Here is a 24902-nt window from a genome sequence, read left to right on the forward strand (position 1 = left end):
CTTACCAAGTTTTGATTTTCAGATTTGAGAGATTACATACTTCCATATGATTTCACATTATCAACTTAGATGAATCAGTACCTTATTATATGGTTTGTTGTTTTATGCCACATTCTGTAATATTCCAGTTATATAACTGTTGTCTGTAAATACTCAAGCCTTGACCATACAATCCAATGATCAACATCATGAGCATTGGTCTACACAAACGGAATACAATAATGTGTCAGCCAAATCAGCAAACCGTATAATGTGATCCCGTTAGTCACCTCTTGTAACAAGCATGAGTTACCGAAGACTTGGATCTGAATGAACTTAATGTCTGATGAGTGGTGAAGTTTAGTTCAATGCTGCTATAAGCAATATCAAGGAAGGGGACACCAGAAATGGGCTTCACATATTGCAACCACATCGGGAATTGAACCCAGGTCTTCGACATGACAAGCAAACACATAAACCTCCAGGCTGCCCCTGTCTGTTCACTTCATAGACTGCAAACACTAGTGAGCATGTTCTTTCATCCAATGTCAATGAACAGCTGAAAATTGTCAACTTGAAAAACAAAGCCAATAAATATTGCAACAAATTTATTCCAAATGAACAAGTTGTCACACAGTGAGTCATGATGAAGCATGAGATACACAACAATCTGTTACTCAACACTTTCCTTCTAAGACAGCCCTTTCATTTGACGATCACAGATTTCTCCCGAAAAAATCTCTTTGGAGGTATAAAAGTTACTCTTATTCAGTGTTCACCTCCAAATACAGATATTTCCAGATGAAAATGCTAAAAATGGGCGCAAAAGTAACAGGTACATAAAAAACTGGGTTTACCATGTTAAATAGAGAAAAACAGGAAAAAAAATTAATAAATCCAGATTGGTACAGTCAAAACCACAAAAACTGATGTCAGTTTGTAATCCATAGCACAGATACTTTTAAGAGCATTCAATCTGCTGCTTGCTTATGTTATCTTACACATGTCATTTCAGAATGGTTCATATTTTTGTGTATCTAACCCTCATTGAACAGGAAATATGACATTTATTATATCCAATACTAAGACCAAAATATCAGTGTAACACATATTTGGATGGATTACGAAAAACAGATCTCATTTCTCAAAAAGTACAAATTAATTTTTTCATCCTATAACCTTTCTTCACTATTATTAAATTACAAGATAAACATAGTCATATTCATGTTCAGAACCACTTAAATGTCATTTCTTGCAGAATTCATACAGCATTCAAAATGTTTTGAAGCAGCCAAAGAACTACTTTACTCACAATCACTTCAATAACTTCAGTTAGCTTGCACTGCTAAAATATATCTTTAGATAACAAAGGTACATGATGAATACCCTTGACACCATATCCCTCCAAATGACAGTGATCAGTTGTAAAGCTTTCAATCATCTGCAGTCCACCGACGGCCTGACTCAAATCAGATCTTTATGTCATGTGACTGACTGACTGATCTACTCTCAACTGAAGATTTCTCGGTTCTTAAGCCAGTCAGTTTTTGAACTTTTTCAGCTTCATGTCTTAACCAAATCAAGAGAAAAACCAACACATAACACTTGCGCCTTTCAATAGCATAAACGTTTGCTCAGGAGGATGACAAGGAACATATTAGCATGTCCTTATTTTGCACTTAAGTAGATTCTGTAATCCATTTGGATTACTAAATAGTCCAACTTACTCCTCTATCAGTCAATCTCCCAGTGAGAAAATGTAAAGCTAAAATAGAACACTTAATATCCTCTTTTCTTGACTGCAGAGACAGTATTAGGAATGGACATGGTATGGATCTCAGTCATATCAGTTTAACATAATGTAATATTGCCCAACTGGATAAGGGGGAAATGAGACGCATTTGCATAAGACTTCCATAGGCTGCATGCAAGGTTAATTTTCAGATTATTTGTAGGGAGCTTACTGACCATGGTTCACCCTAAAGCCCAGAACACATCAAGTTAGTGAGTTAATTTACCAGCAGTATCAGTTGGTCTAGGCTTCTTAGATAGTGCTGTTCTGGGGAATGGAACCAGGGTTTGGATTGATGATAAAATGACGACTGTGTTAATTCACAGTCAGTTACTTAAAGCAGTTACTGTGAGACATGAGATGAATATCCCGAAAGCAGACATGCAAGGATTAGTAACTCTACATCTCTGAGCATGCTGCAACTCACTCGTGCAATGTCACCCTAATATAGATGCACTTTTAAACTTACATGTCAAATTCAACACTTTGATAAGAATTACACAAGCATGTAAGCTTTTAAGTAAAATGGCCCTGAAAACACTGGAGACATTATCACATTATCCTTGGAGAGATCTTGGTTTTATAGGCAGTGTTCAGTACTCAAGGGAAGAATACAATGGGATGCATCTCCACGGAATCATTTACTAGCCTTAAGAGACTCCCCTAAAGGGCTTAAAATATTACCAAACATATCATTATTGAGCAGCCAAAAGCTGATGGACCAACACCATGTTGCAATCCTCCTGAAGTTACAATTCCAACTACACAACTTTGAATATTTGGGACCCAAAAAGAATTAGGAATAAAATTTTTTGACATTCAAATTAAAAAAACCCCAAAAAATATATAGAGGGTTTTTTTTTCAAATATTCATGTGAACTGCTTTGTTGAAAAGCCTCACTGTCATGTATTCAAAGGAATGTCAATGAAACTATCTGGCTCAATAAATTAGGGTGACTTGGGTAAACAGTAACATAATAAACATTCATACCTATCGTTTCATGTCAATCAATGTCATCTTATAATAGACAATTCAAAAATGACAAAAACAACTTCTGAAATATTAATACTTTAAACAAGCAATCTTCCATTTTATTTGTAAATACATCTATATTAGTTTTTCATTTCATACTTTTAACTAATATCACCACTGATGTCATGTTACTACTGCAACATTATGCTGCACTGAGTGTTTAAAAGATGAACGTTGATTATGACCACGTTCAGCATCAAACTGAACCTATTGGCACAAATCCTAAAACATGTAAGCTACAATGCATTTGGAATTCAATCAGCATTGAAAAAAAACCCATGGTTAACAAATTTCATTTTGGTAAACATGCAGGAAACATGTTTTCATTGTGATGAATTAATTCACATGCTTCGGCAGGTACAAAAATCTAATTTGGCAGACTTCAAACTTAGCAAACTCTTGAACCTAAAGCACAAAGTGAATGGAACTTGTCATTAACGTGAACTAATGTCAGCTAGACCCTGCTTCCACAGAGGGGTTGGATTCTGTACCCACTTTTGACAAGAGGATATCATGCATGTACGCAGCCTTCTGCTAGCTAACGATAACACACAGCGAGGGACGAAGGCACAGACTGGCCATGAAGAGGTCAGGTCAGGTCAGGTCAGGTCAGATCGGGTCAGGCGATGGGTCGCCTTCTTCTCGGGTGATGTGGCTCCCGACATGATGCAGAGATGAGATTTAGACCAGCTAAATCTTCCACTGATCACGTAATGTTACTCCATCTTTTGAAGGACATCACATCTTTGACAGGGACATTCGATGTATGTGCCTTGAGACACAAGTTCCTGTCATCTGTCAAAAGCACTACATCCCGGTAGAGTCGCACGGATTCATCTGAAATAAAATATTACCGCTAGAAACTCAAGACCTCAGAATATAACTCTTGAAATGAGCTTCTAACATTGAACCCAGGACTTTAGCATGAGAGCACAAGGCTACCCCACCTACCCCCTGGACAAGGAGGCAAGATACAGACACGTACAATGGCAGTGAACAATATCCATAGCTTACCGACTCACATGGCATTATATTTGCTTTTGTCTTTTTTCGTTTTGTTCTTGTTTTGTTATTTTGCCCTCATCAATATTCTGGCCATATGGCGATGGTCTGTAGTTTGGATCAGACAATCCAGTTATCAACACCATGTTCATCAATATTCTGGCCATATGGCAATGGTCTGTAGTTTGGATCAGACAATCCAGTTATCAACACCATGTTCATCAATATTCTGGCCATATGGCGATGGTCTGTAGTTTGGATCAGACAATCCAGTTATCAACAACATGTTCATCTATATGCTAACTGGGATTCAATGACATGTGAATAAAGTCAGTGAGTCTGACCACCTGATCCCGCTACTAGCCATTTACAAGCAAGACTTTCTGAAGACCAGTTCTAGTCTGGATCTTCATGGGTCCATTTACCAGTACACTAAAACTTACCTCTATTCTTTGGCATGAAGTCTCTAGCCTTATCTTTACAATAATGAAGACAGCAGGATAAGATCAAATCATCATTGTTGCCCTGGAAGTAACAATAGTTTCAACATGTTGAATTGGGACCCAGCCAACGGAGCATCAAATCATTGCTATTCTTAAAAGATTCATCCATGAATATAATTACGTCTCCATTCTATGTTGATAACTACCCTGGTTGAAAATGTATCCAAAGCTTCACTTCTGCAGTGGCCTCCCTATTGCCATCTGTCTAATCTCTAAGTTAGAACAAAACTGTTTTGCTCATAAGCAAGAAATCAACAACACAATCAAGGTAACTCCCCAAAATAAAAGTTTGGCATAAATCTACTTTAAGTGAGTTGGGTATTATACTTTCACGATATTCCAGAAATATCATGCAAAGGGACACCAGAAATGAGCTGTACACATTTTACGCATGTGGGGAATCAAACCTGTGTCTGTGGCATGATGAGCGATTACTTTAACCACAAGGCTACCCCACCGCCCCTCCTTGTACAAGTATGCCCTTGATACAGGTCAAGTCAAAACAATGACATAGGTAATCTTTTAGCTGGAAACAAATCTTCATGAGCAGGGTAACAGTAGGAGGGAAGGCTTCACAGTCCTACTATCACGCATTTGCTTTAGCAGAGAATGTACAGGCAAAATGTACTGGCAGCTATTAAATTTTCAGTACAGAAACATCCAATACATACTGTTGCATCTGTCTCTTCACTCCTGAATGATATTGTCTCCAAAATGGAACCTTTGGAAGTCTGAGCTCGTATGTGGGAATTCTTCCTTTCAAATTCTTCCTCAAGGAAAACAATGGCCTGCTGTGACCTTGACTTGACTATTCCTGCATGCTCGGCTGTCTCATACTGGCCTTCACGACTTCCTTTGGCTAAGCCATCCAGCTCATTGATGACTGGAAACAGGTACAATAGAAACAGATGACCTATTTCATATCTACTAAATAACTGCAACACTTTTTGCAAAACATATAAACTGATCAGCTATTTTACTTCTACAGGGATCATACACATTATCACACATCTAACTTACAGCCTTTTTAGAGGATTTTCAAGACCCAATCAACAATCCTAGGGCACTATAGAAACACATATAAAATGTAAGCAGTTGAATACACACAAGGTTGGGCAAACGTGAGTCTGATCGTCAGAGGGAAATAACTCTTACCTACATTGTTGCACTGGGAAAGTTTTGCTTTGTAATAGAGATTAATTTACATCCACTGCCATTGCAAAGTATTTTGTCTATGTATTATGGACACGTAATGCTTATTATAGGGCTTTTGGGGAGGCAGGTCACTGGTAATTAGGATCTATCCAAGGTCCACATGAATGTATGGCCTTCTAGGGTAAAATGTCCAAATACCAGGCTTTTCAAGCTGTATACCCAATTCTATTCTGACTGCTGCAACTTCTGAAATGCATTAGGTGTTAATTATTTTACATTTATTGAAAAGCTGTTACACCTGTCTCAATTATATACGCCTTTTACTTCTTAAATTTGGAAGGTCTTCACAAAAAATGTCACATTTATACTATTCCACATATTTGCTGAAATAGTGTTGTTAGCTGCATAGAAATGTACTGTATTCTATTTCCACATACTAACAAAGCACTCACCAACAAGGGGCACAACCAAGGTGTATTTGTTTGAGTTTAGGATTCTCTTCAGTCCTGGGAGATGGTCGATGAAGCAGTTGGTGTCAGGGATGAGGAAGATTGGATGTATTTCAAGTTCGATTCGACGATGTCGATTTTCGTCAAGAATTGCCTGAAAATCATGACGATAACAAGTAAAGTTGCCTGCATTTTACAAGTATGGTTACAGGTGTAAATATGTGATAGCATTGTTTCGTGCTTTATGTATATGGCGTGTCTGCATTAGCTCAGAGGGAAGTTCTGATGAAACAATTAAGATCATGAAATACAATATGAACAAACTTTATGGATAACAACTTCTTGTTATTTCATGAGTGTGATGTTTCAACACACCATTTCTGTACCCTTAGAAGCAGGAATTAAGTTGTCATCCATTAAGTTCAATATTATATATCCCATCCTTATGAAAGCCACTTAAGGAAGTTACTGGCAAACAAGGCCAAGTTGAGCACCAACCTGACAACTGACCCGTATTAGCATGTACGAGTGCCACCCACTGGTGCTTGCCATTGTGAGTGAAGGGGTACCAGGTTGTCCAGAATCAAATGTGGTGTACATTACTGACTTGCTGCACTGACTGTGTGAGAGTCTTGTGAGCAAGGCATGTGCATCTTTGCGCTGATTCGATTTCATCGTCATGCACTGTACGTGCACCAGCCTACATTTGCTGAACCTTTCACAAACCAAATGGGTTTGTTCACTGTTGTGAACCGCCCACATCTTGTAAACGTGTTCTCTGCACCAGTCCAACTTATGCTTGTCTGACAGTAACACAGAAATACTCTTATCTTCTACCAGCAGAGGGTCCATACCATTAAGTAAGATCAGATGTGACACTACCTGGACATTTTCTTGGTGCCTGGTCTGTTCGTCCTTCTTCTTCTGCAGCTCCTGCTTGCGGGCCTTGAGATGGCGGACATGATCCTCCCCACCACTCTCAACATCAGCCTCATCTTCACTCTCAATTATCACATCGTCAGACTGAACACAAATGGAATAACTCAGTTACAATATGCTATGAAATACTACTTGGACAAAATGCTTAAAAAGAACCCTTGTTTACACACATTTTGTGAGGATTTTTAAGTGGGTATTTGATATGGAGACATCTACAATCTTTCCATTAACACTTTGTGCGCGATTTGAACATGCCCCTTTGTTGTATGAAGTATCATCATCATTAATTGTTTTTAAGAGAGAAATCGAACATCTTTGAAGACAGCACTGTAGTAGCAGCATTCCAGCCATACTGTACCAGCTCGTACATATTCCAACCTGGTCATTGTTCCACCAGGGTATAGTGACATGTATCAACCCAACATGGTTGTCACCTCTTTCATCAGAGATTATAACTACTGGTCTAAAGTTTGACTTTTGAAGAATTCTGGGTGCCTGTTCTTGAAAGTGTCCCAGCTAAGACAGATCCCAGCCACTTAAGACAGGCATTAGAACATCCTACACTAGGATAAGACATATTCCCGAAACGATCCTATCCCTGTCAGAACTTGAGCTTTTCAAGAATAGAGCCCTATTTTGTCCACTAAGTCCTGATGTTACATATTACAATACTAACATTTGAAAAAGATGGCCTTGGAGTCAAGTTTTGGAAAGAACTGTTTTGGTGCAGACTGCACTTACTTGAGGCTGCCAATGTTATGAAATAAAAAAGAAATATTGATTGGGACAGTATGAATGAAAAACAAGTTTAAGAGAGTAAGCCTGTTGACCTAATGTAAGAGTGAGTGAGTTTAATCTGCTTTTAGCATTATTCCAGCAATATGCAATAAATAAGATGTGAAAATGGAGACATTCAAGTGGCCTTTAACTTACATCTGAAGAATTACTGCCTCTTTTCCTGTCTTTTTCCTCGCTGACTGAGGTTGCCAAGGCAACAGAGAAGTACAGTTTTGTTTCAACATTGTAGGAAAGCATGGGTGGCTCAATACCACAAAGGTACTCTCCAAAAAGGCGGAGTTTCTCAAGTCTCAGGCAATCCTTGGCAACCTCCTGTAAATATATAATGAAATTAGTAAAGAGAACACCATGTATTATTTGTAATGCCTGTATCAGTTACTGCCATGGGTATCTCAGTAACACAATTCTAGTGATCTAATGCCTAAAATGTTACCTCTCAAATGCTACCTCTTACACTGCCAAGTAAAAGTACCAATCACTGATGTTTGAACATTTTTCTGGTATTCATGCTTAATGACTTGATTCTCTGTAGTTTCAGCTTATATTTCAGACACAACACAGCCTGTTCAGTATTTGACACTGAGAAAGTCAATGAATCATTGCCTCAGAAACAGTGGGTATGAAAACAATTACCCAGGGGCCCGTTTAACAATGTTCTTGTAAGCTTAAGATCTCGTAAGTTTCCTCGTAGCAACCCTACCTCTTACACTGTAACATAGGAGGTTCCAATGTTTCGAGAAAAATTATGACATCTCAGGCTTAAAAGAGCTTTGTGGAACTGGCCCCATGTCACACTGTAACAAACTTCAAGTGCTACTTAAAATGTTATTCAGTGTTCACACAGAACTTGTTAACAACAGTTCCAAAGTAAAATGACAGATTGATTAGCAATAAGCTTAAACATCAACATATTTCTACCAGGCAGCTCACCTTGTCTGTGGTTGTATGTATGTAGCAGCTCTCCACTAGTGCACTCAACATTGGAATGAACCCTGCCATCGTGGCATCCTCAGTCAGGACAATGGGCTCACAGCCTGAAACAGTCACCATTATTCATCATTCATGACAGAGACAAATCTACCACAGAACATTTCATTGCTCATTTCTTGTTTAATGCCTCACTCAGCAATATTCAAGGTATATGGAGGCAGTCTGTAAATAATCAAGTCTGGACCAGACAATCCAGTGATCAACAACTTGAGCATCGATCAACGCAACTAAGATATGGTGACGTGTCAACCAAGTCAGCAAGCCTGACCTGATCCCATTAGCCACCTCTTAAAACAAGAATGAGTTACTCAAGACAAATTCTAACCCGGAAATTCATGGATTTACAACACAAGATTTCCAAAAATCTAAATATTAATAGTGTTGAAATACCAGTAATTCAAAGTGTGCTAATTCCAAACCCCATCTAAAGTGCTGGCATTACTATACACCACTTTATAAGAGACAAAACAATAACCACAATCCACAGGACTATTATGACCTGTATTTTGAAAATATCATCAATACACTAAATATCATTATTATTAAACTCTAACAAGTTGGTCTAGCCAGTTCCGTCAATCAGTAAACCAGACTTACTTTCCTTCCTGTCCCTGTAGATTTTGACATGTGACGTGTCCAGTCCTGTCAGCACATTGCACAAATTTGACATTCCCTTCCACACATCAATGTCAAGCCTGGAATTTATCAGGACATTCAAGATCAGATAAATCTAATAGATCTGTGACAGAAAGAGTACAGGAGGAGTGTATTTTAAGTCCACTTTAGTTTTCATTATTCATAAATCAGCTGGAAAACTACATACAAGAGTTTGGAGGCTGAGAAATCTTTGAGCATCAGCCTTAATGGAACTCTTTTCACTTTTGAATGCTGATGATTTATACATATTTGCAGATTCATTCTTGAATTACAAAGAAAAATAGATTTTAAGTTTACGTTTTGTAATGTTAGTATATAGGGCCTGAGGCCTTAATGATGAAATATAATGAAAAGATCTGATTCGTCCAATGCTTGGAATATTTGGGGATAACACAAGCACTGGAGTGTCTGACTGGGGCATCCATATTAGTGAGTGAGTGAGTTTAGTTTAACACCACACTCAGCAATATTCCAGCTATATGGTGGCAGTCTGTAAATAATCGAGTCTGGACCAGATAATCCAGTGATCAACAACATGAGCATCGATCTGCGCAATTATTGAACTGATGACATGTGTCAACCAAGTCAGCTAGCCTGACCACCCGATCCCATTAGTCGCCTCTTACGACAAGCAAAGTCTACCCTGGGACCTTCACGGGTCCCATCCATATTAAACTTCACTGTATCTCTGTGGGCTAGCAATATAAAAGCAGTATAAATCCAGACTAGTACCAGCTGCCAAAGTCACATAAGCATGCAATTCAAGTGCAATAATCTTTAACATTATGTTAAACCCCTTTCCACAAACCTCCCAGTTAACTACTTTGAGAGGCATTTAGACAAACCTCCTAGCTGACAAGCCCACTACTGCCCTAGCACATGCTATTACATACCCAAGGTCTGGAGGCCTCAGTGATGGAGGTGGATTCCAAAGAGCAGGATGACACATCATCCAGTCAGACCAGGTCTTGACCCCAGGGACAAGCTGGTGCAGGTCCTCATTCAGCAGTTGGGCGGGGTAGTCTGTGGAGCTGAGGTGGGAGGTCAGGAGATCAGAACAGTGCTTGATCAGCAGTCCAAACATGTCCAAACCCAGCTGGACAGCATGTTCCTGAAGCAGTGACCGGCACGTCTCTCCAAGACTTTCATCTGGAAGTTGGAGTAGAGTCTCAGTTGATGTATCCATCGTATCACAAGTTGTATACAGGTTCATAGATTTATTCAGGTTTGTTACAATATGGCAATCTGCGTAGTGTTAAGAATGCTGACTGTATGCTGGTATTCCACACAAACAGTTGCATGGATGGTATATGTATGCGTTGTCCTGCACACAGAAACGAGAGTTACCTCCCCTATGTTTCCAGCACACTTGAAGTGCATGAGCAACGTTATGTTCTTGGACAAAAAAATACTAACAGGTTGATGCCAACACGTTAGTCCCAGTTTAATATAATACAGCTAAAGTGTTAAGGTTCCCTTTTTTCTTGTTATTTTCTGGAGAAACACATGAGACATACATGAGTGAAAAGTATATATAAACCTAAAGTGTGCCTCTCACTGTATATTAGGTCATCTCTTGTTTTCCCAGAACAACCGCGTTTGAGGTTTTTGTTTTGGAGGGACAGGTTTTACTTTTCGTTAGTAAGACCGCTTCCTAGGTTTTACTTTTCCTAACTTTATATGAACATTAACATTCAAATGATACATGAGTGTTTGAAATCAACTGAAAAATATCGTTCAAGATTAAACACACAAAGCAAAGGTTTGCTGAAGCGGGATTGGAACCACAATTCTCTCATCTGTAGGCAGACGCTCTTCCACAAGGCCATCAGGCCAACGAAAGTGGTGGGGTTAAATTATCTACTTATAGTTACTGTCATTAAATTGATTTTACGTGCGCTTCAGCTATTGTTACGTAGCTTCATTAAATGATCATCTATATTGTAATTACCCATCACTGACGTATATATGTTAGAGAAAACACCTCTCCTCGGTTTTAGTAGACAATGTAAAGCCATCGGGGTCGGGAAATCGGCCCCCCTCTGGATTTCCCTCCCCCTCCGGTTTTACATTGCCTACCAAAACCTTGGAGGCGTGTTTTCTCCTGTATTACGTAAGTCTGATGCCATATTTTGCTTGATTCAACAGGAAAAGCTCATAACACACATAATTAATCTTCAATTCCACAACAGAAGTCCAGCTTACCCTTAAGAGCTGTGTTTTCCACAGCAAACATATTGATAGCCATGAGCTGTATCAGCCTGTTGCTACTGATGACTACAGGGGAGTTCTGCAGGAGAGCCTCAAACTCTCGCAACATCAGGCAGCTGCCTTCTGGGAATGTCTCCATACTGCAAACAGTCGGTTAGAAGGTGTTTACTAATATGCAGTACTACATCACAGCTTATGTGTAGCAAAGCTAGCAAGACAAACTGGTGTTTGATGGCATGGGCAATCTCAAAATCTTCTGAAGAAAACATAATAACTATAAGTATGTAGCTCCTTGAGCAGGGTGATGGAAAAAACTTGTAGCTATTTGCACTGTCCAGTAGTCAAGGTGAAGAGAATGAGTGAGTTTGGTTTTACGCCGCTGTAAGCAATATTCCATCAATACTGCGTTGAGGGACACCAGAAATGGGCTTCATACACTGTATCTATGTGGGGCATCAAACAAAGGTCTTTGGCATGAAGAGATGATGCTTTAACAACTATACATGTTAGTGGAGTCATTTTGAAAAGAATGTGTTGCATAAAATATACAGTGTCGTCTTGTTAATCCAACATCAGACTTTGCACAGAAAACTGTCAAATTCATGAGGATGTCAGACTAAATAAATGAGACAATGTTACGTTCATTCAATTTGTTACTGACAAAAGCGTCAGATAAAGCTGATTTTTTGATAAATGGAGGTCAGATTAATGAGACTTAACTGTAATCACATTTGTTGAGAGCAAACATGAGAATTCCGTCATGGTTGTTTCATATCAAACTCTAGATGTGCTGGTATGTCATGAACCAAGATTTGTGACAATATCTTGGCAGTGTCTGCTCAAGAGTTCACCTACTCATCACACATAGTTACACATCCTTTCTGATTGTCTCTGAAGAACTTACCCTATCTTAGTGAAGAGTTTCCCATGCACATTGAGGAAACTAAGCACAAACCGTTTGTTGAGCTGAAATACAAAATTAGGTTTGTCTCAGATAAAACGTCAATTTCATATTTTGGCTGAAAAAAGAATTTGCAGATCCCTTTTTTGATCTGTTTTCAGTGTTTCTCAATGGTCTCCTCTGACAAATCCACTGATGGTTTGGTGGAAGTCTACAGCCCTCTGACCCCAGTGTCTGACTGTATATTTCACAATGACTTTGACTGAAGTTGTCACATGTGACATGTCACACCTGTTTGTTGTTTATAAATGGTTGATAATTTCCAAACCAATCATAAATCAATTATAAGTTCAATCTGGAATGTGTGATCAATTTTTATTCTATGGGTCCTATTTTCAGTGGGTCAGACAGACATCTTCAACTTACAGCAGGACCCAATGTCCTGTTACCTTGAAAGAGACATGTACATGCAATGATAAGGTGTTTGTATAATAAGCAAAACAGAAGCTGCCCTGTTTAAAGCTTTTCCCGACTGCACACAATTGGTGACAAAGATGCATGAATTATAATCCATTTGGGCTTAATTCTGTGACCGAGTGAGTGAGTGAGTGAGTGAGTGAGTGAGTGAGTGAGTTAATTTTGGACCAGACAATCCATGACTGACATCAGGAGTACTGATTTACACAATTGGGTTATGATGACAAGCTTCAGATAAATCATCGAATCAGTCTAACCATCCAATCCTTGCAAAGTTCATTCATTCAAAAAACCTGAGATATTTCATGATGTATCTGAAACTTTATCAGCTTTGAGGTACACTTCATAATTTGACCCCTGGTCACCTTGACCTTATACAATCAAGACCCAGTCTTAGAGATCATATAGTAAGTGGATACTACGTTACGCCACATTACATTAATAAGTACTAAAGTTATCATGCATATTTTTTTGGCCAAAGCTCATACTAAGAGACCTTGTCTTTCACAGTAATCCAATCAAAGTTTAAATTTGAGTAAACACATTAAACAAGCACCACAAAGGCTACTGAAGAATTTCAGGTGTGATATCTCACCTCTATAGCAGAGAGATTACTGAGATCTTCCTCATGCGTCTCATCAACCTTATCTTCCACACTCTTGCCATCATGAGACACCCAGATCTCAACTCGGGGGCCATCTTGGTGTCTCTTCTGTTTCAATTTCTTCAGTTTTTCCTTGTCGGCCAATCTCTTCTGTTCTGTAGCTTCAGCCTATCCAAAAATATTTCAAAACTCTCTCACACTGGCCTTATCAATCACAACTTACAATAACTATGAGATCAAAATACTCAAGGAAAAGAGGTTTACTGACATGGCATGGAATCTGAATATTTGCAAACCCCATCACTGCTTGATATTTAACCCAAACGGAGAGCACAGGGACACTTTAATATGGCAGGTGCTACAATTGTGTGACATAACCTGAGCAATTGATTACAATTGACAGTATGAGTGAAAATCTCCATTAACTTACCTTAGAGCTTACCTTCAAAAATAAACTCAAACCTGCTACCTATCATCAACACATCTCTCAGCAATCTCAATGTATTTGTACATGAACCTTGTGTACACATTCTCAACATTACCAGCCTGTACGTCAATTGTATAAGCATTACCTTACCTTTGTATACAAATTCTTTACCTATTGTACACATTGACGGAAAACACATGAAAATCATCTTCATCGGGAATGCACCTCACTTGCTTGATATTAGTGTTAGCATCTACACCAAAACTTTGAATATATTGCATGAAATAAGCATTCTCTCCTCACACAGGTTGCTTAAGTCATATCTCTGTTATACCTCTGTTCTAATACAGCCCTTTCATGGCATGAGTGTTTGGTTGCAATCAGATTTATTTGTGCAATCAGTGACCTTGTTTAAAAAGCAATCATTCACAAAGCCTTGGGGAACCTGGAACTTCTTCCCTTGTGCAATGAGCAATTGTTTCTTCTAGACACAACTCACTCATATAATGGCAGATCAATGGCTTCTCCATCGCCCTTTTTGACAATGGACAAGCTAGCCCTTAAATGTCTTGTGTGTCACATCAACATACATTATTGGCAGAGGAGGGATAATTGTTTCACCTTTTTCTGTTGCTTGTTTCTGATTTTCAGTGTTAAACATGAAACATGAAAAATCGAATCTTTCCATCGCATATTGATCAACTAACTCCATGGCAGCTGCCATATTGGATCATGGTTGATGTAACACATGTTCTGTTTGGGTAGAAAGAAGAGAGATAAGTTGTGTTGCAATTTTTTGCCCCCAGGGATTATTAACCAGGAAAAATGGCCATATTATAACAGAGGTTAAATGAGAAGATATGACCTGAGTCAAATACGTTGCATATACATACATGTAAAACTATCCCCTTTGGTCAACTCACACCCATTTCTACTCATGCACTAAGATGACAGAATACATCATTTCATGTTTTATGTGAGGCAAGAAAACACTTGAAAACAAATACTGAAAAGTACTTTAAGGCTGAAACACATAATACAGTGTATGAAATTATTTTGAAATAATTTTGAAAACTAGGCAACCAGAAAGTGATGATTTGCTTATTTAAATGACAAAATTAAACATAAAACTTCAAAACGTTGCCAGTATAGACCAAACGTTATCAGGTTACAGGCTGTCGGATGGGCCTTATTTCATACATTCCATATCATCAAACTGACAATCAACAAACTGAAATACAACAACACAATGGCATTACCTTCTTCCTGACATCCTCAAACACTGACATGAGACTCTCCCTTGCTGTGAGGAAGGGGTTGCTGGCAGCCAGACTCCTCATGTAGTAGTACACAGCATCTAACTTCCTCCTCTGAAAAACACACACAAAATATCAGTCTCAGAGTAACATTTTTCTGTGTACAGCTACAAATCCTATGATTCTTATTTTTGTGTCTTTTTGGCAATGTCATAAATATCACAGTCTTACTCTGATGACATTAACAGAAGTTTCATTTGGACAGAATTCCTGGCTATTGTGTCACCCACTTGGTCAAAACTCAACAATACATTTGTACCAAGCAAACTACAGGTTGGTAACCAATGTTCAAGTGGAATGAACATCAGTTTCAGTTCTCCAGCTGCCTAACCCACTCTGACACCGGACTGGTATTTGCGGTGGCTGAGTGGGTTAGGCAGCTGAGTTTTGTGTGGCGATTAGGTGTCTGACTCTGAGGCTGTGGGTTCGAATCTGGGATGGGACTCGACTCAAAAAGTACTAGAATGTGTACTTTACTAAGAAAGTGTAATCCTGAATATAACATGTGTTACATCTGACCACTTTCGAAATGGCATTATGTAATCATGTGTCAACCAAGTCAGCGAGCACGTTGTGGCAAGCATGGGTTGCTGAAGACCCACTCTCCCTAGGATCTTTATGGGTCGAGAGAAGTAATGAGATGTGTCTACGTTCAGCACTGAATGCCTATATTTTCAGTACCGCTTGTCTATTTATGAAATGTTGGTGTTTAGAAGGTATGGAAAGTCAATAAACCCTATGTCTTGCCTGAATGTTGTTCACACTCTACCAATGCCTGACTGTAAATGAAGTCAGTGAGCAGGCAACCACAATACAACAGCAAAGTTACGCATGTCACAAGAGTCTTTGCCCTTTGTGCCTTGACAGCTTCATTCTGAGCACTTGGTAGCTTCCCTCTAGTTCAGGCCTAGAGTGTCGTCAGACAAATTTGCAAGGACACATATCCACAACTATAGGATGAACATTCTGTATGAAAACTGGTGAAGTACTTTTGATAACTACTTGACATTAATTACATTTTTTGAAAGATAAATCTTTCATATATCAACACAAACAAGCAACTGAAAGCTCTAACACTGTTTGATCAATACCGAAAGTCTTCAGTGAGTCACAAGAACACTTACCGTATACATGGCTAGAATTGCAAGCTGATTATAGGGTCTTCCATTTTTTGGAGCAATCTGCTGTGCTTTCATATACCAACTAGAAACAAAAAGAAGTACAAAGATGCAGGTGATTTTGCATGTGAAACAAATCAATTCAACTGAAAGTGAAAAATAAAACAAAAAGTTTACTCTTAAAGCTAAACAAGCTCATCAATCGCTTCTAAAAGTAGTAAATCCTATGCTTGTCAAACAGACAGGTAACAGGATTGGGTATCAGGTTCATCATGCTCAGAGACTTCATTAATATATGTCATCTAATCCCATATGCTTAGATTATGACAATCACTGGATTGTCTGGTCCAGAACCGATTTTTTACAGACTGAAGTAAACTAAACTACAAACACTTTTGAAACCGAAAAAGAAATAGACAGTTCTAATGACAGGAGTTTTATTTACGCCAGTGATGCGCTATGTCAGTATTACAGTTCTTAAAGACTGCTTGAAATTACTGAGTACAATCTGACTGACTCACTTCCGAGCTCGCCCATAGTTTGTGGTTTCATTAGCCTGTTCCCGATACCGGGCAATGTCTCCCAGGAAGATGTAAGTCCTCTGGACACTCAGAAGGGCCAGTTTGACCGATCGGCTGATGTTATCTCCAGGAGGGTTGTTTACATCCAGGAACACATCAATGTTAAAATTGTAGGTAGACTGTAGCTTCTGAAGCAGGTTCTGGAAGAACTCAGTGCCCTGTGGAACAAATCATAAACTCAATCATCAGAGATGCAGTTTACCCTCTAGTCTTCATCAGCTGGAAGAATGAAATATTCTAAGGGATAATAGAATCTTGGGTGTTTAGTTCTTATCACTAATTTCATTGCAAAATTCATTTCAGTAGAAAAATACATTTCGGAGCTGATACAGATGAGGTCTCATCTGGACAGTGTAGTGCTTAAGGGGTTCACCTTCCACAAGGGTACAATGTGGGAAGCCTATTTCTGGTGTCACCTTCCATTATTATTGCTTAAAAGTCACATGCAAAGCAAAACACAAATTTGCATATTCTGATACCTTTTGGTATGCACTTACCAAAACAAATCATTAAAATTCAACCTAAAAAGTTTTTAAAAAAATGCCAGCGAAATCAGAATGCAAATGATTACTAATTTTCCTACAGTGCTGGGGGGATAAGTGGTTTCAACAGCTGTGCTGCATTGTGCCCATATTTATGCATTGTGAATAGGTTCGTGGAACTTGAAACAGTATACATTCCCGGAGTATGAGGTCATGAGCAGTAGTCTAATCTTGGTTGTGTACACAAACAAGTAAATAATCTACTTGTTGCCGAAAAGAACATGTTGATTGTGATAAGCAGACACTGTCACAGAGAAAACTCAAAACTCAACGTGTGGTTTACTGGCACCCATATGTCTGCCTGCCTGTCCGCTAATGATGACAATAGGCAATGCACAACTTCAATCATTGACCACATGTAACTTGAAATTCCCCTATCAGGCTGGCTTATATATGAAAAACACAACAACAGAGAGCCGGATAAATGTATCAGCAACTGAACCAGCCAATGCAAAGATTTTGTTACACTTGAGTGTAACGTTTCTGACTGGGTTCAGTATCCCAGGTCTTTCACTTCGAGGATAACAGACCCAAGTACAAAATATTGCATATTGATTAGTCGCTTATAATTGTATTTATTTGTTTTTTCATAATCAGCAGTGCATATTATATGTCATGGATAAGTGAAAATTATGTTTTAATCGGTTTGATTTTTTGGTCACATGTGACCTTTAAGCATCAAACATGTCTTACTTCAGTCAGGACGGCATGAAGCTTGTTCTTGAAGTCCTCATCCTCTTCCTCCCCTAGGTGACGCCGGAACACCTCAATCACCTGGTAATACACAGACTTCCACAGCAACTGTTCAACACCATGCTTGTTGGAGACATCCGCATCCAGGAATATGATCTGCTCGTAACGGCTGCGTAGTTCATCTCTGAAACAGTGCAATCCTGAAATGCTTGTAAAGTGAAATTTTGAATTTCGTCACCTCCTTGACATGGAAATTTATACAAACTTGTAGAGGTTATGACTTCTTTGAAGAACATCTTCCTTGGGGTACATATAGCATTAAAATGTCCGTTTTAAAATGCCTACGATACTTGTAACAATATTTCAATAAATATTTTACAAACAGAAAACTCGTTTTTGTCTTGTGAGACCATCCCTACAGGGCCCCCTACCAGGCCCCTTACCACCAAGAGCAGGTAACACACACCATCTACCTCGTACCTCACTTTTCATGCTGAATAGAAACAGACAGAATGAAGGGAGTCAGGTGGCTGTACCCCAAGGAGGACATTCTTCAAAGAATTTATAACCTCTTACGTCCTACTGTACCCACTGAGAAACCCCAAACCTGCAGTGCCAGGAATAACAAACAGTGGATAATAGCGTATGTCAATTCTATAACCAGTCATAATAAAATACCGCCACCAAATACCCATCACTGAACATAAGAAGGGTAGTGTCTCGTATCCCAACACCAGTAAACAAAAACAATTGTGATGTTGAAAGCTCATTCGGCTAGAGAATCACGACTCTGCCCACTGTTAGGGACTGTCTGTCCAAATCAAGCATTCTCCCGTGAATGTTTGTATACCTGGTAGTGGCAAATAATTGCAATTGGTCAGCTCCAAATAGCTGCTGAGCAGATCTGCTCAATGGGTAGTGCCGCCGCATAAGCCTGTGAAGTGGCCACTGCCCTAAGCGAATGAGTTTTTAACCCATTAAGAGTTGGTAAACCCTTGTGAGTATAACCCATACAAATGGCAGAGACAAGCCACCTAGAAATGGTTTGCTTGTTCGCTGGAAGTCCAGTTCTCCAACCAACATAACAGAAGAACAGCTACTTCAGTGTTCATGTTAACGCAGGTTTCTGTTTTTCTAAGACGTGAGCACGTCAAAGAGAGGTACCGAGCTGTGGAGGATGAAGGAGAGTGGGTAGCTTGATAAGCACTGTTACGTGAAAGGTGCCTGCGATCTGACAGTAAGAATCCGGCAATAGAATACTGACTTTGTGAAAGACTGTCAGAGCAGGATCCGCAGACATCGCATGAACGTCCCCTACCTGCCTATAGAAGTTACCGCATACAGAGTACGACCCCTTCTCACTCATTTCTCAAAGTCGATCGAAGCCTAGGCAAGTGAAGACTATGAAACGACAGCAACCGTTCTAGTCAATGACAGCATGAAAAGCAAGGTACGAGGTAGACTGCGAGAATTACCTGCTCTTGGCTGTTAGGGGCCTGGTGGCGGCCCTGTAGGGGTGGTCTCACAAGACAAAAACAAGTTTTTTGTTTGTAAAATATTTATTGAAATATTGTTACAACTGTCATAATGGACATTTTAATGCTATATGTACACCAAGGAGGACTTTTTCTGAAAAAGAACTATGAATTTGTTTCCAGAAATGACTTCTAAAAAGAAAAGAGGTTCCAACCCCCTGAATGACACAGTTGGAGTGTGGAACGGATAAAGTTGGTGTTATGCTTAAATTACACATAATATACTGCTGCGGATAATTTATGCTACATCTCAGATGAACAGACACAAAAAAGAAGCCACCTGTTAATGTGACAACAAGTTTGAATGTCCAGTCAAAATGTAATTTTCTGAATAAAAAAACTGATAATTTATACTTATCCTGACTCATGCTTTTTCGCTATTCTCCTCCCTCTATGTGAAGATAGTGGAACACGTAAAATCCCTTGAAGTTCCCTTCTTTTGAAGCTGACATACAATCACACTCACCCACAGGAAACCTCCCCATTTCCTGCAACATCGGTCACATGAACAGCCCTGTTTGTCACTCTTTTCGTAATTCCGTAAGCCCGACATGAGAGATCATGATGAAATACATGTTTAACAACATAAAAAAAATACAAAAATTTATAAACAATTTCATATCGTAATGATATTAATACAGACCAAAGCTGTATACTGCTAAATTTTGTGTCAAGGACCGAAATATTAAAGGATATTAAACGCTGTACAGGGACTCAAGTTCCCTCCAACTGTCTTGTCAGGCGATGGAGGAGAGTGTGGCAAACACAGCTGGTCCCTTGCTTCAAAAGAAGGGAACTTCAAACGTTCCATTATCTTTGCATAGAGGGAGGAGATAAGCAATAAGCAAATAAGCATGAGTCGAGGATAAGGAAAAATATATCATGGGAATCATAATTTAAGGCTGTACCTGAGCTTGGTAATCCGTCTCCACCCATCATCACCTGAGATTCTACGAGACAGAAGGTTGTTGAGTTGATTGTCCAGTGGCTGGGTATCTCGGAGTAGCTGCTCGGACATGGCTCGACACTGGGACTTGGACCTGCCTCCAATTACCTGGTCAGGATCGTAGCCGCTGAAGGTAACATTGTGAGATACATATCACATTTAATGTCATACAACCACAGTGTATATGCAATGGTGGTGAAATTCTGAATTAATCCCCACCTTCAAGGTCAAGAGAATACACTTTCACAATAAAGCTGTATCATTTACACGAAATGTCACAGATTGTATTGTTACTCTTGGCTTATTAAAATTTTGCTGCTCACTATTGACACCAGGGCAGTGGCACATCCTAAATTCACAAACTGGCTAATAATCCTGAAAATGGCCCATTGTCAAAGTTCTCCTTCCCAATCCCTGCTGAAGTTTAAAAACTCAAGATCAAGCTCTTCAATTTTCCTCACACAGGCTAGACGAGAACAAACTACTTACCCATGATAGTATGGGTCTCTAGTATAGGTGTCATCAGTGTAGAGGCCACACTCCTTGAATGGAAACTGGGGATAACCAAACATAGCTGCCGGGTGTGGTGGCATGCCGCCATAAGCTGGGCCAGGGTATGGCATATCTGGGTAAGTGAATCCCTGACGGTAGTCTTGATAGTACTGTTGGGGGTGGGGCTGAGGTGGCTGTGGAGGTGGATGCTGCTGAGGCACATTGGTTGGTGGAGTGCTGCGATTTGATTCCTGGGGTGATGAAGCCATCTCACGTTTATCTGTACCTTTGATTTTGGAGTTGGTAATTACAATTGGCTTGTTTGGATTCCTCGGATCGAAAAGCATCTTCCTGCTTTGATCCTGAGTCTGGTCTCTGTTCTTCATATGATGGCTTGCCATCATGCCTGCATCTGTTTGTTCTTCCTGATAATATTCTTGCTGCTTGGTCTGATGCCCAGGAAGATGGAGCAGTCCACCAGAATGTGCATGTTGAGAGCCGGACTTGTCAGACTCAGACCTGTTCTGTTCACCTGACACTTTAACCTGTCTCTGATTCCTATCCAAAGTAACCTTGATATTAATATTGTCTCTGGGAGATTCACCATAGCTGTCATGCCTGCCCCGTCTAAATCCCTCACGCTTTGACCCGATGTCAAGCTCATGAGAATTATGCCTCCTTTCGTAGAAATCTCTCCTCCCTCCTTCTTTCGAGCTGCCTCCGTGACTATCATGCCTCCTTCTCCTGCTTCCATCAGTCCCAATATCACTATAATTATCTATCTTATCCTTCTTCCCTCTTGATCCAGCTGAAGAATGACGTTTTTTATGACGCCGTGCTGGTCTGATCCTTGGTGCCCAAGGATCTTCATCCTGATAATTACTATGAACACTTGACTCTCGACTCTCTGTTCCAGAAGGTTTGCGTCTCCTCTCCTTCCTGCGGCCACGGAATTCCTGAGATCGTATCACATCCTTTGCTATGGATCCTTTTTGTGGAGGGGCTTTTTCATATTTGGGTTTGGGTTCTGAAGGTGCTGCCTGATCCATATCACCCGGGTATCCTGCTACACAACTTTCGAGGTAGTCATTGAGTCTCTGGGCTTCATCTTGCACCTGTCTGGCCAACTCTTGCTCCATCTCCTGCACCCAGTCCAGTGGTTTGGGTTCCTGTTGGAACTCCTCCTCCAGACTAACATCACTGCTGGCACTCACGTCACTACTGAAGCTGCCAGTTCTCTGTCGACGCATTGCAGAGAATGAGTGACGCTTGCCTCCCCTCTTTCCCCCTCCCCGAGATCCTGATGTTCTGGATTTATACATATTTTCCTTCATATCACTGTCATTTGTGTCTGGATAATTTTCATTCTCTGACTGAGTGTCTGCAAGAGAGTTCTGTCTGGATAGAGACAACCTTGATGGTCTGTTAAGTCTTCTTGAAAGCTCTGGTGAGTCTAAAGTTTCAGAATTTGCTCGAGCAGCTCTAAGGGTGCTCAAAAGTTCTTGTCTCTCTTTTGCCCGTTCTCTTGCAATGTTATCTTTATAATTTTCTTTCACATTCTCCTTCACAGATTCTTTAGACATTTCAACAGGATTGTCTTCCTCACCTGCATCATTAACAACAGTCACTTGCATGTTACGTAAACCAAACCGAAGGTCTACTTTCCTCTGAGAGGGAGACCTGGGACTAGGGGGTAATGGAGAGGTGGGACTGGTAACATCTGACCCTCTTCTGTGATAACCTCTTTCTGAGCTCCTCCCAAGGGTAGAATAAGGACTTTCTGATTCATACTCAGGCTGTGAAACTGAATCAGGACTATTGCATCCATCTCCCCTTCTCGTATCCTGTTCCATTAAACGTCCCTTCGGAACATAGATCTGAATGTCAGGTCTTTTCCCCCTTCTACGATTGTCCATCCTTTTATAAGACTTCTTTGGAGTTCTCTTTGGAGATCCACCTTCACCTTGTTCTGCCCCATTTTGATTAGCTGCTTCAGCATGACCTCCAGGGTTGACCCCATTGACCTCAGGTTCAACACTGCTTTCCTTGCTTCCTCGTCCACTTTCCTCTGTATCTTGCTGCTCTAGATCTACATCCCAGTTCTCTCCATCAGAGACACTATTTTTTCTATCCTGGTTGGCAAGTTCTTTGGATATTTTTGTTTTACTCAACCGAGAAACACCTGGTTGATATAACTGTATTGGAGGGCGTCGTCGAGTTTGAGCTTTCTTCTGAGTATCTGCAGATTTTTCAGGTTTCTCTCCTGCAAGAAAATGATCAAAATACAATTTAACTAATATTGATATTGTTATTTTTATTAAACTGAAATAATTTGAAAATAAAACATGTCATTATTTACAATTTGGAAAAACTGCAATACCTGTGACAGTAAAAAGTGGAAATAAATTATTATCATAATCTTAACTGTGTAAAACATTGCAGAAGTGCAACATGTTTACACATACCAAACATACTAAAACAGTAAAAGACTGGGAAGATTTGTGTTAGAAAATTGATCTTCAACAGCAAATGCTTGCAAGAGGTGATTAACAGGATGTGGTGGTTAGGTTCCCTGACTTGGTATTGGTCATAGTTTACCAACTGGGAATTATGTAGATCAATGCCTGTGATGTCAGTCACCTCACTCTCTGGTGTTAACTTGATTATTTACAGATTGCAGTCAAATAGCTTAAACACTGCTTTGTGCAGTCAAATCAAAAGTTATCAAATTACCATTCATCTTTTCCTGGAGTGTGAGAAGGTATAGTTTTTGTTTAAGTTTTGATATTTCATTTCTCAAAGAGGTAGCAAATGGAGAGACACCTATCAAATCCTTGTTTGTTCTGATACAGTCGAAAGTTTAAATTCGCATACAGAGCAATTAGGACCATGCATTGCTTAATTATAGTTAAGGACCTACATAAACATGATTGGCATTCATTTCCTAGCTAAACCCCAACATTTCCATTCAAATAATCACGAAAATGAATAAAAGATTTGCAGACCCAAAGGGAATGACAGGTATGATAGGACTGAAAATCTAATCATTGAATTTGCCGGTAGTTCGGTTTTCTCAGGTGAATATTTACAGTTAACTGATTCTGTAAGCATCTTACGAATCCGTACTAATCCTTAATAGTAGATATCCTAAGCGTGCAAAATTGCAGGTGGTATTATATGTACATGGCTGTCTAATCACTGCCCATAAGGAATTGAAATTGGAATTTTGATGAACTTCTAACTGTAAGTGTCAAATTTCGTGTCCGCTTTCTATCGATATCCATAAAATTAAAAGTAGTGTACCTATAAAATAATTTCCCTACTCACATAATAAATATACATATTCTCACCTTTGGCTGAATTTTGAACGATTTCGTGTAATTCTTTGAATGTTATCCTTACAACTTCGTTTTTAGACGCCATTTTCATTTTGAACACATTTCTCTGGCACGAGAGAACGTGTTAGGGGAGGTAACTCTAAACAAATACCGTTATTCTGCGCGTTGGCGATCTGTGCGTGACAGCGTATGTTACGTGTTTTAAACCGCATAGTTGTACAAAATCACTAAGGGTTTACCTGAAAAAATGATATTTTCAGTTAGATACAGCCCCACTTTAAAAGGTTCTAACCGCCACGGCGTGTGATTCATCGTGCAAGTTACGTCTCTCTAGTGAGACGTTTGTACTTTGTGCATGGCCTTGGGTTGGATTTACACATTTGTTTTTATGCATGTTTGTGTTTCTGTATGTGGGAGCGCTGGT

At 39.6% G+C, this 24902-nt stretch overlaps 1 protein-coding gene across 1 annotated transcript; it reads right to left on the bottom strand.

Moving 5' to 3' along the window:
* Nucleotides 1-574: 574 nt before the first annotated feature.
* LOC137271772 (telomerase-binding protein EST1A-like) lies at nt 575-24580 on the bottom strand. Its single transcript, XM_067804206.1, has 19 exons — nt 24491-24580; nt 21138-23403; nt 20611-20775; nt 18168-18351; nt 16873-17090; nt 16358-16436; nt 15177-15287; nt 13482-13658; nt 12413-12474; nt 11503-11648; nt 10191-10446; nt 9238-9335; nt 8581-8684; nt 7786-7962; nt 6796-6936; nt 5917-6067; nt 4981-5192; nt 4250-4331; nt 575-3641 (listed from the first exon to the last, which is right to left on the bottom strand). Exons 1-19 carry the CDS (start codon nt 24567-24569, stop codon nt 3511-3513), a joined length of 4839 nt encoding a protein of 1612 aa, XP_067660307.1. The 5' UTR covers nt 24570-24580; the 3' UTR covers nt 575-3510.
* Nucleotides 24581-24902: the final 322 nt, after the last annotated feature.

Source organism: Haliotis asinina, chromosome 1 (assembly GCF_037392515.1).
Source record: "Haliotis asinina isolate JCU_RB_2024 chromosome 1, JCU_Hal_asi_v2, whole genome shotgun sequence".
In the NCBI taxonomy this organism is placed as follows: Eukaryota; Metazoa; Mollusca; class Gastropoda; order Lepetellida; family Haliotidae; genus Haliotis; species Haliotis asinina.

What these genes read in the sequence shown, in the direction of transcription:
- LOC137271772 (XM_067804206.1), bottom strand. Translation starts at nt 24,569, where the DNA reads ATGAAAATGGCGTCTAAAAACGAAGTTGTAAGGATAACATTCAAAGAA. An exon ending in TTGAGGATGTCAGGAAGAAG is followed by an intron (nt 13,659 to 15,176) that starts GTAATGCCATTG and finishes ATTTTTGGATAG; the next exon opens with GCTGAAGCTACAGAACAGAA. An exon ending in CTGAGGCCTCCAGACCTTGG is followed by an intron (nt 9,336 to 10,190) that starts GTATGTAATAGC and finishes GATAAATTCCAG; the next exon opens with GCTTGACATTGATGTGTGGA.